The 19,651-nt window shown below is 46.3% G+C and overlaps 1 protein-coding gene across 1 annotated transcript in view; it reads left to right on the forward strand.

The window, feature by feature from the left end:
• Positions 1-18,163, forward strand: part of plek (pleckstrin) — a 49,992-nt gene extending 31,829 nt beyond the window's left edge. Inside the window, exons 4-9 of the mRNA XM_080199715.1 lie at positions 2,284-2,375; positions 5,077-5,261; positions 9,253-9,357; positions 11,928-12,011; positions 13,645-13,720; positions 16,565-18,163. Of these exons, the coding sequence (XP_080055841.1) occupies positions 2,284-2,375; positions 5,077-5,261; positions 9,253-9,357; positions 11,928-12,011; positions 13,645-13,720; positions 16,565-16,704 (682 nt within the window). The 3' untranslated portion in view covers positions 16,705-18,163. The remainder of the gene's footprint in view (positions 1-2,283; positions 2,376-5,076; positions 5,262-9,252; positions 9,358-11,927; positions 12,012-13,644; positions 13,721-16,564) is intronic.
• Positions 18,164-19,651: the final 1,488 nt, after the last annotated feature.

Below are 19,651 nucleotides of genomic sequence, written 5' to 3' on the forward strand. Positions count from 1 at the left end.
ATCTATGGACTGTGCAAACAAAGACCATTCTCTTCAACATCTCATCTTCTGTGCCCTACTTAACCTAATCTGAGCCTCAAAACCCCCTTTCCAGTCTATCACCAAAACCACCAAAATAATATTAGAATCATAGATTCCTACAGTGCAGAAAGAGGCCATTCAGTCCATCAGGTCTACACCGAATACACTCCCTATTCCCATGCATTTACTCGAGTTAGCCCCCCTGACACGAAGGGGCAATTTTAGCATGGCCAATCCACCTAACTGGCACATCTTTGGAGTGTGGAAGGAAACCGGAGCACCCCGAGGAAACCCAGGCAAACACGGGGAGCATGCGCAAGTTCCACACAGACAGTGACCCAAGCCAAGAATTCAAGTCCCTGGCACTGAGAGGCATCAGTGCTAACTACTGTGCTGCCCATTATTCCCTAGTATTTTAATCCTTGGAACTCAGCCACTACCCATTTTGGTAAATCTACAATGCACTCCATCCAAGACCAACATATCCTTCCTAAGGAGTGGTGTCCAGGACAACTCACAGTACTCCAGGAACAGTCAGACCAGGGCTTCCTGCAACTGAAACATGACTTTTACCTCCTTGTATTCTCATTCTGTAGATATAAAGGTCAGCTTTGCATTGGCCTTTTGGATTATTTTCTGTACCTGTTTTTGATATTTTAATCATCTGTTTACTTAGAATCCAAGTTGCTTCAAGCTTCTGCTGTTTCTCCATATTTAAGAAGTCTCCCATTCGATCCTTGTTGGGTCCAACGTGGATAACTTCACATCTTCCTATATTGAAATCTATTCACCACAATATTCATTTAATCTAGCAAACCACTGGGTAACTTTACACTGATTACAATGTCGCCTAGTTTTGTGTGATTGGCAAAATTAGATGTGTGGCTTTCTACCGTTCTATCAAAGTCATCAATATGCTACATCATTGAAGCCCCAATACAGACCCCAATCGGACACCATGGCCAGAATTTTCCCTTCGAGAGGGACAAGGGCTGTACAAAGGTCCGTTGACCTTGGGTGGGATTTTCCAGCCTAGGGTGAGAATGGCTGGAAAATCTCACCCCATTAGTCACCCCATTATCAATCAGAGTAGCTATCTACCTTCCTGCTCTCTCTCTGATTCTTGATGTAAAATAAGCATGCATGGTAAAAATTGGCTACAATGTTCTCTTCAGTTAAGTAGCTTGCCGTAGCATGTGTAGGTGTGTGTGTGTGTGCCAGTGTGTGCACGTGGCTGCAAGTTTGTACAAAACCACTAAACTATCTGAAGAAGAAATGAATCGCTCTCAAGTGGAAATCAAAGCTCTTCAGTTAGCTGCGGTGTGTTATTAGCTCAACTTAGTATAGAATCACAACAGTGCAGAAGGAGGCCATTCAGCCCATTGAATCTGCACCAACCACAATCCCACACAGGCTCTATCCCTACAACCCCATGCATTTTACCGTAGCCAGTCCCCCTGACACTAAGGGGCAATTTAGCATGGCCAATCAACCCAACCCGCACATCTTTGGACTGTGGGAGGAAACTGGAGCATCTGGAGGAAACCCATGCAGACACGGGGAGAATGTGCAGACTCTGCACAAACAATGACCCAGGCCAGGAATCGAACCCAGGTCCCTGTCACTGTGAGGCAGCAGTGCTAACCACTGTGCCACCGTGCCGCCATTACTTCCCCCATCCAGTTTTCTTGAGTTTATTTGTTGGTAGGGTTGGGTAATAAATGCTGGCCAGCCAGCAATGTCACAAATGAATGAAAATAAAGGTCTTTGCTGAAGAGCATCCTGGGATGATCTATTCTGCATTTCTCACCAAATATTCATGAGTGGTATGGTGGCACAGTGGTTAGCACTGCTGCCTCACAGCACCAGGGACCCAGGTTCGATTCCCGGCCTCGGGTCTCTGTCTGTGTAGAGTTTGCACATTCTCCCCGTGTCTGTGTGGGTTTCCTCTGGGTGTCCCTGTTTCCTCCCACGCTCCAAAAGTGTGCGGGTTAGATTGATTGGTCATGCTAAGTTGAACTTTAGTGTCAGGGGATTAGCAGGGTAAATATATGGGGTATGTGGATAGGGCCTGGGTGGGGTTGTGGTCAGTGCAGGCTCGATGGGCTGAATGGCCTCCTTCTGCACTGTAGGGATTCTATGAAATGCAGACTGAGCGATTGTCCTATTAAAAATGAATTTGAACTCGTGTTCAATGCTGTGAATTAAGAGACTGGCTTCCGGGTCCTTATTTTTGAAATCTTCTTTCTCCTGTATGTTTAGAGCGTTATATCTTTCTATGAAGGATCAGGAGACGGGAGTCAAAGAGCTGAAACTGCAAAAAAGCAAGAAAGTCTTCAATCATTGCTTTGCAGGTAAATTCAAAACAAGAGAATGTCTTCCTCTCTGTGACAGTGTCATTGAGCCAATGTCTTACATGCTCATCACAACATTGTAAACTCATAACCCTCTGTCACGTTGGCGCACAGACTTTCGTTATTCAGGGCTCATGTTCATCAAACCCATCGGTGGTGTGACCAAGTAGATTCATGCCAACAACATCTCCATAGAATCCCTACAGTGTAGAAGGTGACCATTTGTCCCATCGAGATTGCACTGACTGTCTGATAGTGCCCATATCCCCATAACCTCATGTATTTACCCCACCATCCCCCTAACCTACATATCTTTGGACAGCAGATTTCCTTCCCTAAAGGACATTAATGAACCAAATGGGTTTTTCCGACAATGGTTCAGTGCTCATTGGTAGAATCCTAAATTCCAGATACTTCCTTTCTTATTGAGTTCAAATTTCACCACTTACCGTGGTGGGATTCGAACCCAGGCTCCCAGAACATTAGCTGAGTTTCTGCATTAATGGACTAGCGGTAATACCACTTGGCTGTCGTCTCCTGTGTGCCAAATTTTACGCTGCTGTTGCGAGTCTTGCTTCTATTTTTTAAGAGAATTACTTGCTGTTTGCTGTGAATGATTTGTGAAAAAAACTCTGCTGCTTATATCCTAACTCATAACAAGTTCCCTTCACCCTTCAGACCTAAGCTCACTGATCTGGTCTGACAACTCTTCTACATTTTAAAATTTTCATTCCTCTTTGCAAATCTTTGTCGTTTCTTCCAATCCCACAGCCCTACGTGATCTCTGCGCTCCACTAATTCTGGCTCCAGCACATCCCCAATTTTGATTGCTCTACCACTGATGGCCATGCCTTCAGCTGCCTGGACCCTAAGTTCTTAAATTCTCTCCCTAAAATCTCTGCCTCTCTAGGGAGCTCTTCCTGTTTTAGATAGTTCTGAAAATCTTTACTTTTGGTCACTTATCTTAATATCTCTTCATATGTCTCAATGTCAAATTTTGATTTGATTTATTATTGTCACATGTGTTTGAATACAAAGTATTGTTTCTTGCGTGTGCAGAGACAAAGCATACCATACATAGAGAAGGAAAGGAGAGGGGACAGAATGCTGTGTTACAGTCATAGCTATGGTTTAGAGAAAGATCAGCTTAATATATGGTGGGTCCATGGGGCGACACAGTGGCACGGTAGTTAGCACTATTGCCTCACAGCATCAGGGACCAGGGTTCAATTCCGGCCTTGGGTGACCATGTGAAGTTTGCACATTCTCCCCATTCTGCATTGATTTCCTCTGGGTGCTCCAGTTTTTTCCCACAGTCCAAAGATGTACAGGTTAGGTGGATTGGCCATGCTAAATTGCCCCTTAGTGTCAGGGAAACTAGCAGGGTAAATACATGGGGATAGGGGATAGGGCTTGGGTAGGATTGTGGTTGGTGCAGGATTGATGGGCCAAATGGCCTCCTTCTGCACTGTAGGGATTCTATGATTCGATGAAAAGTCTGATGGCAGCAGGAAAGAAGCTGTTCTTGAGTTGGTTGGTACTTTTGTATCTTTTTCCTGATGGAAGAAGGTGGAAGAGAGAATGACTGTGGTATGTCGGGTCCTTAATTGGGCAGGGAAGTGCCTTGGGACACTTTGATTCTTCAAAGGCACTCTGCGAATGAATTTATTCTTGAGTGAGCAGATGAACTTGTCTACGATGATGGGTTTAATGTATTCTGTTACCTGGATGAGCTGATGCCCAAACATTTGTGAGCTATGCCAGTGAGCCTGACATCCTGCTGGAAAGCATTCAGAAAGAGAAAGTTATGGACCGAAGTTTACAGTCGTAACGAAACTGTCAGCTTTTGATGTCATCTCTGGTGAAACTGAGAGCAACTTCTAGCATTCGCGTATAAGCAGCTGAATGCGGAAATCCTGAAGCTGCTGTCTGTGATTTTTTGCTCCCCCACAGGATGCATTTTTGAAGCCCCAACAGATAGAAATCTTTAGAAATGACAGAATTGATGAGAACATCCCCGATCACACTGTCATTCCGCTGTTAAAACCGCTTTGACGATGAGATGTAGTTGGGTTAATTATATGTGAAGCTCTAACTACTGATAAACAACATGGGGAGGCGATGGCCTCGTGGTATTATCGCCAGACTATTAATCCAGAAACTTCAGCTAACGTTCTGGAGATCTGGGTTCGAATCCTGCCATGGTGGTTGGAATTTAAACTCAATTAAAAAAATCTGGAATTAAGAATCTACTGATGACCGTGAAACTATTGTTGGAAAAACCCATCTGGGTCACTAATGTCATAGGATCCCTACAGTGCAGAAAGAGGCCATTTGGCCCATCGGGTCTGCACCAACCACAATCCCACCCAGGCCCTATTCTCATAACCCCCACATATTTATCCTGCTAGTCCCCCTGACCCTAGGGTCGATTTAGCACAGCCAATCAACCTGACCCGCATATCTTTGGATACCCCTTTAAGGAAGGTAATCTGCCATCCTTACCTGGTTTGGCCGACACGTGAGTCCAGCGCCACAGCAACGTGGTTGACTCTTAACTGCCCTGGTACAACTAGGCAGGAAATAGGGGTGGGCATTAAATGATACGGCTCCCACCTTTGCCCGTGTTGCGGAGAATAAATGATGCCCGGGAAAAGAATCAGGGGCTTTTTCTTTTCATCCATTTTCAATCTGGTTGCAGGCGCCTCTGTGATTGATTGGCTGCTATCCTCAAACTTTGTGCGGAATCGCCGAGAGGGGATGTTGTTGGCTTCAGCGCTGATCTGTGATGGATATATCCAACCCGCTGAGGTTAAAGCCAAAGCTGCGGCAGAACAGATCGCGGAAAGCTGCTTCATCGACGACTCTGATGCATATTATTATTTCGTAAGTGGTCAGGAAATTTGTTTGATTCTTTTGCCGTCCGGCACCTCTGGTTAGCACGGCTGCCTCAGAGCGCCCGGGACCCCGGTACGATTCCTGGCTTGGGTCACTGCCTGTGTGAAATTGAATTTGACAAATCTGTTATTTAATGGATCTGCACCGGTTTGCACGTTCTCCCCGTGTCTGCGTGGGTTTCCTCTGGGTGCTCTGGTTTTCTCCCGAAAGGTGTGCCAGTTGGTGAATTGGCCGTGCTAAATTGCCCCTTAGACTTAGGGGACTAGCCAGGGTAAATACATGGGGTTATGAGGAGACGGGCCTGGGTGGGACTGTGGCCCGCGCAGGCTCGATGGGCTGAATGGCCTCCTTCTGCACTGTAGGATTCTATGAACCCACTAATGAGGGACTTTAGTTATACAGAGACACTGGAGAATCTGGGATTGTTCTCCTCAGAGAGCAGAGAACTTTAAGAGGAGATTTAGTAGAGGCAGTTAAAATCCTGAACGGTTTTGGGAGAGTGAATAAGGAGAGAATTTCTCCAGTAGCGTGCAGGTCAGATACCAGGAACATAGAATCTCTACATTGCAGAAGGAGGCCATTAGGCCCATCAAGCCCATACCAACAACAATCTCACTCTATCTCCATAACCCTACAAATTTACCCTGACACAATTTAACATGGTCAATCTGCCCAACCTGCACATTATGGAGTGTGGGGGGAAACTGGAGCAACCCGGAGGAAACCCATGCAGACACAGGGAGAACATGCAGACTCCGCACAGTCTCCCCAGGCCGGAATTGAACCCGGATCCCTGATGCTGTGAGGCGGCGGTGCTAACCACTGTGCCACTGTGCCGCCCCTTACAATGATTAATAAACGAACCAGAGGCAACATGAAGAAACATTGTTGTTTTACACAGCGAGTTGTTGTGATCTGGAATGCGCTGCTGGATAAGTTAGAGGAACCAGATACCAGATTCAGTAGTAACATTCAAAAGAAAATTGAAAAATTACACAGCAACGAGGGCTGGCATGGTGGCACAGTGGTTAGCACTGCTGCCTCACGGTGTCAGGGACCTGGGTTCGATTCCTGGCGTGGGTCACTGTCTGTGTGGAGTTTGCACATTCTCCCCGTGTCTGTGTGGGTTTCCTCTGGGTGCTCCGGTTTCCTCCCACAGTCCATAGGTATGCAGGTTAGGAGGACTGACCATGCTAGATTGGCCATTAGTGCCAGGGAGATTATGGAGTAAGTAAATGGGATTGTGGTGTTAGGGGGCTGGGATTGGTGTCAGTGCGGACTCGATGGGCCAAATGGCTTCCTGCTACACTGTAGAGACTCTATGATTCCAAGCGGAAAGTGAGTTTATTTGGATAATTCAACTAGCGATTCAGCTCAGACACCACGGGTGGGGTATTACGAGCTCGCTTGGGTAAGGCTTGTAAAATCCCGCTTGAGGCCAATGGAGAATTTCGTCTTGTGAGCCTCACCCGCCCTGAAATCTGCAGTAAAATTCCAGCCAGTGGGTCAAGTTCTGTTCCTCTCTGCTGTAACATTCCTTAATTCGATGATGAAGGGTGTTTGGGAATTCAGATGGGTCAATGGGGTTAAAGTGCAGATCAGGCACTGAATGGTTCAAGGACACAGATGATCTTCTCCTGTCCCCTTCATTTCACTCTGGTGAAATAAATAGTGTCAATTTCTTCCACCCTTGATCTTTATTAATTGTTCTCCAATTAAAAAAACATTGCTTGTGTCGCTAAATTCTTCACCTGATTCCCACTGGCTTAATAACTGTGTTCTACCCATTTCTGAGGTGTGCAGCCCATTTAAACACACAATCCAGATTGCTCACAGCAATGTTCCAGAGGGAGTAATGAGATTGAATGATTAGATGTGCTTTTATATGAGCGATCTTAGTTGGGGGATAATTGCCACCTGAGACATTAGGAGAATAACCCTTCAAATTGTCACACAATAACTGACATTCATCAAAACATAGGAATATAGGAGCAGAGAATTGGGAGGAGACCCTTCAACCCTCCCAGCCTGTTCCACCATTCCATGAGATCTTGTCTGATCTGTGATACACTCACCTTTACCTCATATCCTTTAATACCTTTCAATAATAAAAAAAAGTATTAGTTTTATTAATTTACAGGCTAACTCCCCTCTCCTAGATTTCGACCAGTTTGAAATGTTTATTTCTATAGATTAGAGGCACAGTGGCACTGTGGTTGGCACTGCTGCCCCAGAGCGCCAGGGACCTGGGTTCAATTCCTGGCTTGGGTCACTGTTTGAGTGGAGTTTGCACGTTCTCCCCATGCCTGCGTGGGTTTCCTCTGAGTGCTTCCTCCCAAAGTCCAAAGATGTGGATTGGCCATGCTAAGTTGTCCTTTAGCATCTCAAGATGTTTAAGCTTGATGGATTAACCATGGTAATTGAGTGGGGTCACAGGGGTAAAGCGGGGGGAGAGGGCCTGGGTAAAATACTCTGTCAGAGAGTCAGTGCAGTTTCGATGGGCTGAATGGCCTCTTCGGCACTGCAGGAATTCTACATTCTCTTAGTATCTGGTGAATGTCAATCGAACTGCCCTTTAACTGTCTAAGCTCCAGGGAATATAACCCTGACTTGTTTAGCCCTGACTCCCTTGGAGTCCAGGCATCATTTTGGGGAATGCAGGCTGCATTCTTTCCAAGGCCAATATATCCTTCTTGCTGAGTGGTGTCCAGGATGCTCACAGGTGAAGCTTCACCAGGGCTTTGTGTAGTTAAAAGGACAGGCTGTCCCACCGTTAACTGCGTCATCCGTGCAGCACTCCCTCAATAGCAACCATTTTTAACATAGGACCCCCTCACACTGCCTCACAACAAATCAGACGAGTCCATTACACAATTCTCAAGGGCTATGTTTTGAGAATGATTTGATTTGATTTGATTTATTATTGTTGCATGTATTGGGATACATGCTCTTGCACGCTCTACAGACAAAGCATACTGTTCATAGAGAACGTAGAGGAGAAGGAAAGGACAGAGTGCAGAATATAGTGTTACAGCCATAGCTAGGGCGTAGAGAAAGATCAACTTAATATATAGTAGGCCCATTCAAAAGCCTGATGACAGCAGGGATGAAGCTGTTCTTAAGTCAGTCGGTACGTGACCTCAGACCTTTGTATCTTTTCCCGGTTGGAAGAAGATGGAAGAGAGAATGTTTGGGGTGCGTGGGGTCCTTGATTATGCTGGCTGCTTTTCCAAGGCAGCAGGGAGTGTGGACAGAGTCAATGGATGGGAGGCTGGTTTGAGTGATGGACTGGGTTTCGTTCACAACTCTTTGTAGTTTTTTGTGGTCTTGGGCAGAACAGGAGCCCAGACCAAGCTGTGACACAACTTTCTATGGTGCATCTGTAAAAACTGGTGAGAGTCATAGTGGAGAGTCATGCTGAATTTCCTTAGCCTCCTGAGAAAGTAGAGGCGTTGGTGGGCTTTCTTAGCTATAGCATTGGCTTGGGGAGACCAGGATAGGTTGTTGGTGATCTGGACACCTAGAAACTTGAAGCTTTCAACCATTTCCACTTCACCCCCATTGATATAGAAAGGGACATGTTCTCCACTACACTTCCTGAATTTGACAACCATCTCCTTTGTTTTATGTTTGTGTTTCCTGCAAATTTTCCCTTTTGTTGCACAGATAAAGATCAGGGGCAGGATTTTCCCTACTCCCCGCAGCGTGGTTTATGGCAGAGGGGGTGACCTACCGTTGGCCGGCAGTGGGATCTTCCAGTCCCACTGCTGTCAATGGGGTCTTCCGTTGTTCATATCCTCCACCACCGCGAATCCCAGGGGCTCACCGTTAGCGGGACTGGACGATCCTGCTGGCGGGAAGAGCTGGAAAATTCCATCCAGGTCTTGATGGCTTTGGTGAGATTGTGTGGACTGCTTTTGCTTTGGCAAGATGTTTAATGGTCGTGTGTCTAACTATCTTGCATTTCCCCATCTTCCAGGCGGATAGTGGCTTTTTCAGTGAGGGAAGTTCAAGTGACGAAGATGAAATTTTAAAAGAGGAGTTTCGAGGAGTTATTATCAAACAAGGATGTTTGCTTAAACAGGTTGGTGATAAAGGACTGAATGTGCATTACAACACCAGAGCCCAGGGATACATGGACAGCAGCATTGCAACAGGTGGAACCAGGGTAGAACCAGTAAATGGATAACTGTATAGTGCCAAACCTATATTATTTTACTGTATCACTGGCTGCTTAACCCAGTACATGATATATTGCAATGGGTGCCAGGGATGGTACAGTGATGAGCACTGCTGCCTCACAGACCCAGGGACCCAGGTTTGATTCCTGGGTTGGGTCACTGTGCAGAGTTTGCACATTCTCCCCATGTACCACAGAACCATAGAAAATTTACAGCTCAGAAACAGGCCATTTGGCCCTTCTTGTCTGTGCCGAACCATTTTTTTGCCTAGTCCCACTGACCTGCACTTGGACCATATCCCTCCACATCCCTCTCATCCATGAACCCATCCAAGTTTTTCTTAAATGTTAAAAGTGACCCCGCATTTACCACTTTATCTGGCAGCTCATTCCACACTCTCTGCGTGAAGAAGCCCCCCCCCCCCCAATATTCCCTTTAAACTTTTCTCCTTTCACCCTTAATCCATGCCCTCTGTTCTCCCCTAGCCTCAGTGGAAAAAACCTGCTTGCATTCACTCTATCTATACCCATAAAAATCTTATACACCTCTATCAAATCTCCCCTCATTCTTCTACACTCCAAGGAATAAAGTCTTAACCTATTCAATCTCTCTCTGTAACTCAGCTTCTCAAGTCCCAGCAACATCCTTGTGAACCTTCTCTGCACTCTTTCAATCTTATTTACATCCTTCCTGTGTCTGCTTGGGTTTCCTCTGGTTTCCTCCCACTGTCTCAGAGTTGCGCTGGTTGGGTGCATTGGCCATGCTAAATTCACCCTCAGTGTACCCGAACAGGCACCGGAGTGTGGCAACTTGGGGCTTTTCACATTGCAGTGTGAATGAAATCCTACTTGTGACACAAATAAATACATTTTAAACTTAGATGTGCAGGTTAGGTGGATTGGTCATGCTGAATTGCTCCTTAGTGTCCCAAGATTACATGGGTTCGCCATGGTAAATGTATGGAGTTACAAGGATCTGCCGGGGGAGAGGGCCTGGGTAAGATTCTCTGTCAGAGAGTCAGTGCAAACTCGATGGGCTGAAAGGCCTCTTCTGCACTTCAGGGATTCTATGGTGAGGCAGCCGAGGATCAATGAATAGTACTTTCATCTCTGAATAACTAGGCACAGGGTTCAAATCCCACTCTGGTGTTTAAACACAAAAAATAATCCAAGTTGACACTTCAGTACTGAGGGAGTGCAGCACTGTTGGAGGAGCTGTCTTTTGCATGAGACATTAAACTGAGGCCCTATCTACCTGCTCAGGTGGATGGAAAAGATCTCATGGCAGTATTTTGAACAGGGGCAGAGGAGAGTCCTGGCCAATATTTATTCATCCCTCAATCAACACCACAAATGAAGATTATTTGGTCATTATCCTGCTGCTCGAGGCTGGCTGTGTGCAAATTAACTCTTTCCTACATTACGATGGTAACTACATTTCAAAAGGATTTGATTGGCTGTGAAGAATTTTGCAATGTCCAATTATTGTGAAGGGCGCTATATAAATTCAAGCCTTTCTTTTCTTTCATTTGGCCATCTTGCCTCCATTCCCTCAGTCCAGACTGGCGCTCTTTCTCCTTTCAAACCCCTTCTCCCCTCTTCTTCATTGCTTTCTCTTTCCCCGTAACTTCTCCCTGAGACTATCTGCACTTAACCTGGGTTCTTACCTCGTCATCGAAACACGGAAGATAGGAGCAGGAGGAGGCCATTCATTATGATCATGGCTGATCGTCCAACTCAATAACCTAATCCTGCTTTCTCCCCATAACCTTTAATCCCATTCGCCCCACGTGCTATATCCAGTCGCCTCTTGAATACATTCAATGTTTTGGCATCAACTACTTCCTGTGGTAATGAATTCCACAGGCTCACCACTCTTTGGGTGAGGAAATATTTCCTCATCTCCGTCCCTAAATGAATCCTTAGACTGTGACCCCTGGTTCTGGACTCCCCCCACCATTGGGAACATCCTTCCTGCATCTATCCTGTCTAGACTTGTTAGAATTCTATAAGTCTCTGTGAGATTCTCCCCTCATTCGTCTGAAATTCAACGAAAACAATCCTAACCTAGTCAATCTCTCCTCGTACATCAGTCCCGCCATCCCCGGAATCAGCCTGGTGTCGCACAGTGTTGCAAACACTGATTGCTAATGTTCCCTTGTGTGTCCATGCCTACAGCATTCAGAGGCCCAATGACACTCACTGTGGCATTACCAAAGGCACAAATAGTAAAATGTAACAGCAGACCGTTAGTGGTGAGATCTGGTAGGGCTTGGCGTACAGGCCTGGTCACCACTGATCTTTGTCGGCGAGCTTTGGCACACTAATTGGTTTCAGAAATGCCGAAACGCTGATCTTTGACCTGTTTCACTGGGAGTTGATCCGATTTCGAAGCTTTCACTGGGCACGGATGTGGTGCCAAAGGTTTCACTGAGGATGTTGACTCTGTCATTTTTTTTTTCTCTCCCCAACAGGGTCACAGGAGGAAAAACTGGAAAGTTCGGAAGTTTGTCTTGCGAGATGATCCGGCCTATTTGCATTACTATGACCCTGCGGCGGTAAGGATCGAGTACACTGTTCTTCTGAAACCTCACTGCTCCTGCACCATCCTCACCTCCAAGGTCCAGGGTGCAATTTTAACACCTCCCATTTGGAAGAAACCAGGCCGAGGTGAAACATATAGTCCCCTTCCTGCCGTGTCCTGGTGGAATACGCTTCCAGACTTCACCAAGAAGCCCTGGACCATTGCTTTCCCCAGATTATCTCCATACGTTGGCAGGATGACTTTGACAATAGCAGAACAGCCCATTCAGTATCATAGCTCCAGATAACAGCGCAATGAAAGAGAGTTTGAGAGAAAAGGTTTATTTATTTATTAATCACAAGTAGGCTTACATTAACACTGCGATGAAGTTACTGTGACAATCCCCCAATTGCCACCTTGCAGTGCCTGTTCGAGCACACTTAGGGCGAATTTAGCATGGCCAATGCACCTAATCAATGTGTCTTCCTGTGGGAGGAAACTGGAGCACCCAGAGGAAACCCATGGGGTGAACATGCAGAGTCCACACAGTCACCGAAGCTGGGAATCGAACCCAGGTCCCTGACCTGTGAGGCAGCAGTGCTCACCACTGTGCCATCGTGCCGTCCACAAATGTAAAGAAAGGAGGTGTAACTCATTTCATTTAATAATTGACTTCAGAGAGTCACAGAATGACCCAGAAGGAGGCCAATCAGTCCATCATGCCAGTTCCTACTCTTTGGTCGAGCGATATAATCAGTCCCATTCCCCCTGAGCTCTTTCCCCAGCTCTGGAAATCATTATCCTTGGAGTATTTATCCAATTCTCTTTTAAAGGTTATTATTCCAGATCGCTGCAAATTCTTTTCTTCACCTAATCTTTGGTTCCTTTTCTCTGTCATAGTAAAATCATAGAATCCCACAGAAGGAGGTCATTCGGCCCATCGAACCTGCAATGATTACAATCCCACCCAGACCATACCCCCATAACCCCATGCATTTACCCTAGCTAATCCCCCAACACTAAGAGGCAATTTAGCGCGGCCAATCCACCTCACCCGCTCATCTTTGGACTGTGAGAGGAAACCGGAGCAAACCCACACAGGCACGGAGTGAATGTGCAAACTCCACACAGACAGTGACCCTAAGCTGGGGATCGAACCTGGGTCCCTGGTGGTGTGAGGCAGCAGCACTAACCACTGTGCCACCAGGTCGCCTGTGCCTCCTCGCACCCGAAATGGTTTCTTCTCGTTTCTTCGATCAAAACCTTCAAGAAATTATGAGAGGCACGGACAGGGGGGATAGTCGGAGGTGTTTTCCCCAGGGTGGAAGTGTCAGTTACAAGGGGTCACAGGTTCAAGGTGAGAGGGGGAGAGTTGAAGGGAGATGTGTGGGGAAAGTTTTTTCACACAGAGAGTGATGGGTGCCTGGAACGCGCTGCCAGAGGAGGTGGTGGAAGCAGGAACATTAGCAACATTTAAGAGGCTTCTGGATGGATGCATGATTCGGGAGGAAATAGTTTAAGCGTAATAATCAGCACAGGCTTGGAGGGCCGAAGGGCCTGTTCCTGTGCTGTACTTCTCTTTGCTTGTTCTTCCGTGTGGCTAGAGAGTGCGGCCCCTGCTTTGTGCTGGAATTTATTGACTCTTTTCCCATTTCCTTCCTGTGCAGGGTGATCAGGATCAGCCTCTTGGTTCCATTCATTTGCGGAGTTGTGTGGTGACCGCAACAGATGGTCTCCCAGATGGTAGGTGTCCCTCCTGTTCTGACCCAAGAGACCATTATCCCCGGTTACTCATCAAGGGAAATGCCTTCAGAATAATTTCACCTGAGACGTCAACGTCTCAACTTTCAAATTCCCATCTTTGTTTTCCAATCATAGTACGGAGACAGGCCATTCGTCCCATCGAGCTTGCACCGACTCTCCAACACAGCAACCCACCCAGACCCTAACCCTGCAACCCCACACATTTATCCTGCTAACCCCTTACCATGGGACACTAAGAGGCAATTAGGATGGCCAACCTATCTCACCTCTGAACATCCAAAGGATGTGCTGGTTAGGTGCATTGGTCATGTTAAATTCCCCCTCAATGTACCTGAACAGGTGCCAGAGTGTGGCGACTGGGGGAATTTCATGTAACTTCATTGCAGCGTTAATGTAAGCCCACTTGTGACACTAATAAATAAGGTTTTAAAAACTTTAAATAAACTTTAACCCACACAGCTTTGACTCTTGCGCGTCTCATCCCTATCTTTGCAATCTCCTCCAGTCCTGCAGTCTTGGGTGATCTCTGCTCTCCTCCGATTCTGGCCCCGTGACCATCCCCAATTTTAATCCCTCCACCACTGGCAGCCATGCCTTCAGCTGCCTAGTCCCCCAAGCTCTGGAATTTCCTCCTTGAGTCTCTGTGCCTCTCTCTTCCTTAAGCCAAAACCTACTTCTTTGACAGAGTGTGTAGTCACCTGTCCAAGTATCTCCTTACGTGGTTTGGTGTCAAACGTTCATACTGCTCCTATGAAGAGTCTTGGGATATTTTACCACTTTAACGGTGCTATTTGAATGCAAGTTGTTGTTGACAGATATCTAATGCTTCAGCGTGGAATCTGGATGGTGGGGAGTGAAAATTGGAACAGCTTTCATGCTGAAAGATCCCTAAACGCCTAACCTTTCTATTGCCCATCACAGTAATGTTTGCAGAAAAGCAAGCGATGAAAATATTCAAAGCTAACTAAAAAGCCAAAGAGATCGTTCAAATGCAGTGAGATATCAGTTTAAACCATGGAGAGTTGATGGCCAATCAGCAAGTTATAGGAGGCACATTTTGCAAGACACGTGGGAGACTGAACAGATTATAATGAGTCTTTGGAGGCAGAGTTCCTTCACCCAAATCCCTTTATTTACAATTCCAATAGCAGTACACAGAGTGCTCACAGCCAGCAGTCTACCTTCGGGAGTTCCAGAGGAACTGACACTCCTGGATAAATCCAAGGAAAAGACTCCCTGACTGACCCATCAATTGACTCCTTAATCAGGGATATATTTTGTGTTTGACCAAATAAATAAAATCAATTTAACTTGGGGACAACTCAGAAAGGGCACTCCCTAAAAGGAGGGGAACTGCCCAAAATGAAAGACAAAGCTGAAAGAAAGGAAGCTTAAAACATCAAATTAAAATGTGATTAAGGGGGTCAATAATACACCCCAGCCCCGGCGGTGCCCAGCGGGCATGGAAGGCATCAGCTGTGCCTTTGGACACTGCATGCTCCCTCTCCATGGACACACGGCCGCAAATATAGCCACGATAGAGGAGCAAATGGTCAGGTTGGATGACCCCCTTAATCACCCGCTGCCTGGACCTGTAGATGGAACACCTTGCCAGACCCAGGAAACTCTCTAATCAAGGAGTTCATATTCCAATAGACCAACCTGAGTGATCTGATTGAAGTCATAACACAGGTCGAGTGAAATTAAGGGAAGGAGTTAAACAAAAACAGAAAATTAAAGTTTTATTTATTAGTCACAAATAAGGCTTACATTAATACTGCAATGAAGTTACTGTGAAAATCCCTGATGCTGTTTGGGTCAATGCACCTAACCAGCACATCATTCAGACTGTGGGAGGAAACCGGAGCACCCGGAGGAAACCCAAACAGACACGGGGAGAATGTGCAGACTCCACACAGAGAGTGACCCAAGCCAGGAATGGAACTGGGTCACTGGCGCTGTGAAGCAGCGGTGCTAAACCCTGAGCTACTGTGCCAGTAGAGGCAGAAACAATCTGTTATGTATGTTGGGGCATGGCCCTTTAAGAGAATGGGTCGGTGACCCAGGACTTAATCTCAACCCTGGGTGGATCTTGTCGAGCCAGTCTAGTACTGACTGTGCTCGGAGAATAGATGTGTAAATAAACTGTTCCAGTTAGTTTACTTACACTTACCCCGAGGTCTTTTATTAGTCCCTATATCAGACCTCCAACTCAGTCCAGTTGTTAAATAAAAAGGGGGAGAACCAGGTTATGAATGGGTGGAAATAGGTTTTATATCTTTGATAACCTCAGGGATCTGTCCAGACAAAATACAGGCCAATAAACCCCCACCCTCTACTAATACACTTTTGTTCAACACATTTATTTGGAATCACAAGCTTTTGGAGCACTGCTCCTTCATGAGGTGAGCTCCAAATAAATGTGTTGAACAAAAGTGTTTTAGTAGAGGGTGGGGGTTTATTGGCCCGTATTTTAAGCTGGCGTTGCGAGACTTTAACCTGGTGTTGTGAGACTTCTTACTGTGCCCACTCCAGTGGCATCTCCACATCAAAACACTTTAGATATAACGGGGGGATTTTCTCATCCTGCCTGCCCGCCATGGGAATGGTAGCAATTGGGTGGGCCATGGAAAGGTCTGTTCACCTTGGGAGGAATTTTCCAGCTTTGGGGTTAAGCGTGGCCTGAAAATCCCACCCAATGTTTTTACAAAGACTGCTTTAGAAAAGTTGGAGGGGAGTTTATTGTAAATAGGTGCTTACCGATGGAAAAAAAATGTTGACTATTTGTCGCCGAGTGTCTCACACAAAGAATTTACTTCACAGGAAAAAAGTCAGAGGTGAAGGGAAACCTCTTTGAGATAATCACCGCGGATGAAGTGCATTACCTGATACAGGCTGCCACACGAGAAGAACTCACTGACTGGATTAAAGTGATTAAAACTGTAGCAAGTACTGGAAAGTAAAGGCAGAGTTCAACAAATGCCTCCTCGCTGGTGTTCTAGAGCTATTTAAAGCATATAACATTAACTAGCACTCAAAATAAATGACCCCTTTACTGCTGGGGTCAGCAACATAAGTAATACATGTACGCTGTGTGAATACTAAAATAGTGTTTCAGTAACTTGTGAACAGTTTTGCTACTGGAATTATCAGCTGAGTTTCACGTCCTCTTCCCTCATCGCAGGCTTTATTCTAAAACCTTCTTAACTGTTATTTGTACCAAATATTAATAGCATATTTATGGTTAATACTGTCTGACGTTGATGTAGTGAATGGACATACACTCCCGCTCCTGGCATCTGGAAAAGTAATGCGAACGATACGAGCCAGTTGTATGCCGTGGATTCTGGAATCTGAAACAAAAACGGGAAGTGCTGGAAAAATCCCAGCAGGGTCTGTCAGCATCTGGGGGGAGAGAATGGAGCCAACGTTTCAAACCTAGATGATCCTTCGTCAGAGCTAAGAGCTCCCCCCAACGTTTTAAAAATCTCTCCCAATTTTCTTTGCTCTTAGCTCCGATGAAGGGTCAACCAGACCCGAAATGTTGGCTCTATTCTCTCCCCACAGATGCTGTAAATCTCACAGGTTAAAGCCCAACAGGTTTATATGGAATCAGGAGCTCTTGGAGCACCGCTTCACTCACCTGAGCAGCGCTCTGGAAGCTCCCGATTCCATTTAGTTTACCTCCGCTTACCCCGTGGTCTTTTATTAGTCCCTATATCAGACCTCAAACATAGTCCAGTCGTCAAATAATAAGGAGAGAGCCAGGTTATGAATGGGTGGAGATGAGCTCGTGATTCCAAATAAACCTGTTGGACTTTAACCTGGTGTTGTGTGAGACTTGTTACTGTGCCCACCCCAGCAATTCCACCTCGTGGCCCCCACAGACGCTGTGATGTGGAGATGTCGGCGTTGGACTGGGGTAAACACAGTCAGAAGTCTCTCCGCCTGATGAATTCTTCTGTGTCTGCTGCGAGACTGATGGAGACTTCTTACCGCGTTCCACAGATGCTGTCTGACCTGCTGGGATTTCCCAGCCTTTTCTGTTTTGAGACTCTTTGTTTGTGATGTCCACAAGAGTGTTTTCTAACTGAAAAATCTAATACAGATTGCTGGACTAGCGTTTGATGAAAGTCAAATTGCGAGAGTTGAAAAATTCTTTAATAAATGATTATACTAAGAAAGTTTTTCCATCGGTTTATTAATAAACATTTCATTTTGGTAACCGCAGTGGAAGTATTTCAATGTTTTCTTTCTCGTTCACATTCGTAAAGCCGTCCCCTGTTCTGGTTAGCCGTGACTTGTATTTATATAGCGCCTTTTATGTAGTGAGATGTCCCAGAACATTTCACGGGAGTCTATCGGAACAAAATGTGTTTCTTGTCACACCAGTTGTTCAATCAAATGTTTCTTCCGTCTGAACATCAACGCTTCCTTTTATTTTTGATTCAAATCCACCCCTTACCAAATCACCGTTACACAGAATTCATAAATCCTTACAGTGCAGAAGGAGGCCATTCGGCCCATCAAGTCTGTACCAACCACAATTCCAGCCAGGCCCTATCCCCATGCATTTACCTTACTAAACCCACTGACCCCGCGGGGTAACCAGCCTCCCATCCACTGACTCTGTCTACACTTCCCGCTGACTCGGAAAAGCAGCCAGCATAATCAAGGAATCCCACACACCCCGGACACTCTCTGTTCCACCTTCTTCCATCACGAAAAAGATACAAAATTCTGAAGTCACGTACCAACCGACTCAAGAACAGTTTCTTCCCTGCTGCCGTCAGACTTTTGAATGGACCTACCTTGCCTTAAGCTGATCTTTCTCTACACCCTAGGTAGGTCTGTAACATTACATTCTGCCCCCTCTTGTTTCCTTCTCTATGAACGGCATGCTTTGTATAGCGCACAAGAAACAGTACTTTTCACTGTATGTTAATACATGAGACAATAATAAATCAAATCGGGGTAATTTAGCATGGCCAATCCATCTAACACAGTAAAAAGTCTGACAACACCAGGTTTTAGTCCAACCGATTTATTTGATAATACTCACAAGCTTTTGAGGTTTCCCTCTTCGTCAGGTGAATGGAGAGTTCTGGCCTCAGACAGAGCATATAAAGCACAGACAGTTTAGAGATTACTGATTAGAATGCGAATCCTTACACCTAACCTGCTGTTCAAGACCTGAAGTGGCTGACAATGTGAGTGGAAGGAGCACTGATCACAGGGTAAAGAGATGTGTACTGTCTCCAGACAGTACAGTGAGTGAGGTTTTGCAAACCCAGGCAAGTCACGGGGGTTACAGATAGTGCGACATGAACCCAAGATCCCTGTTGAGACCGTCCTCATGTGTCTCTGTTCAGCGACTCTGCGCTGTCGTGTGTCGTGAAGAACCCACACATCTTTGGACTGTGGGAGGAAACCGGAGCACCCAGAGGAAACCCACGCAGACACAGGGAGAATGTGCAGACTCCACACAGACAGTGACCCAAGCTGGGAATCGAGCCTGCATCCCTGACGCTGTGAGGCAGCAGTGCTAACCCCTGTGCCACTGTGCCCCCGGGAATCGAACCCGGGTCCCTGACACTGTGAGGCAGCAGTGCTAACCCCTGTGCCACTGTGCCCCTGGGAATCGAACCCGGGTCCCTGACGCTGTGAGGCAGCAGCGCTAACCCCTGTGCCACTGTGCCCCCGGGAATCGAACCCGGGTCCCTGACACTGTGAGGCAGCAGTGCTAACCCACTGTGCCACCATGATCTTGCAGCTGTGAATCAGGCCATTCAGCCCATCTAGTCGATGTTGGTGTTTTGGCTGCACACATGTCTGCTCCCACCCCTGTCCATCTGGCTCTATCTTCTATTCCTTTCTTCCCCCCTCTCCCAAGCTTATCCAATTTCCCAC

Source organism: Carcharhinus amblyrhynchos, chromosome 12 (assembly GCF_965287045.1).
Source record: "Carcharhinus amblyrhynchos chromosome 12, sCarAmb.v2.hapA, whole genome shotgun sequence".
Lineage (NCBI taxonomy): Eukaryota > Metazoa > Chordata > Chondrichthyes > Carcharhiniformes > Carcharhinidae > Carcharhinus > Carcharhinus amblyrhynchos.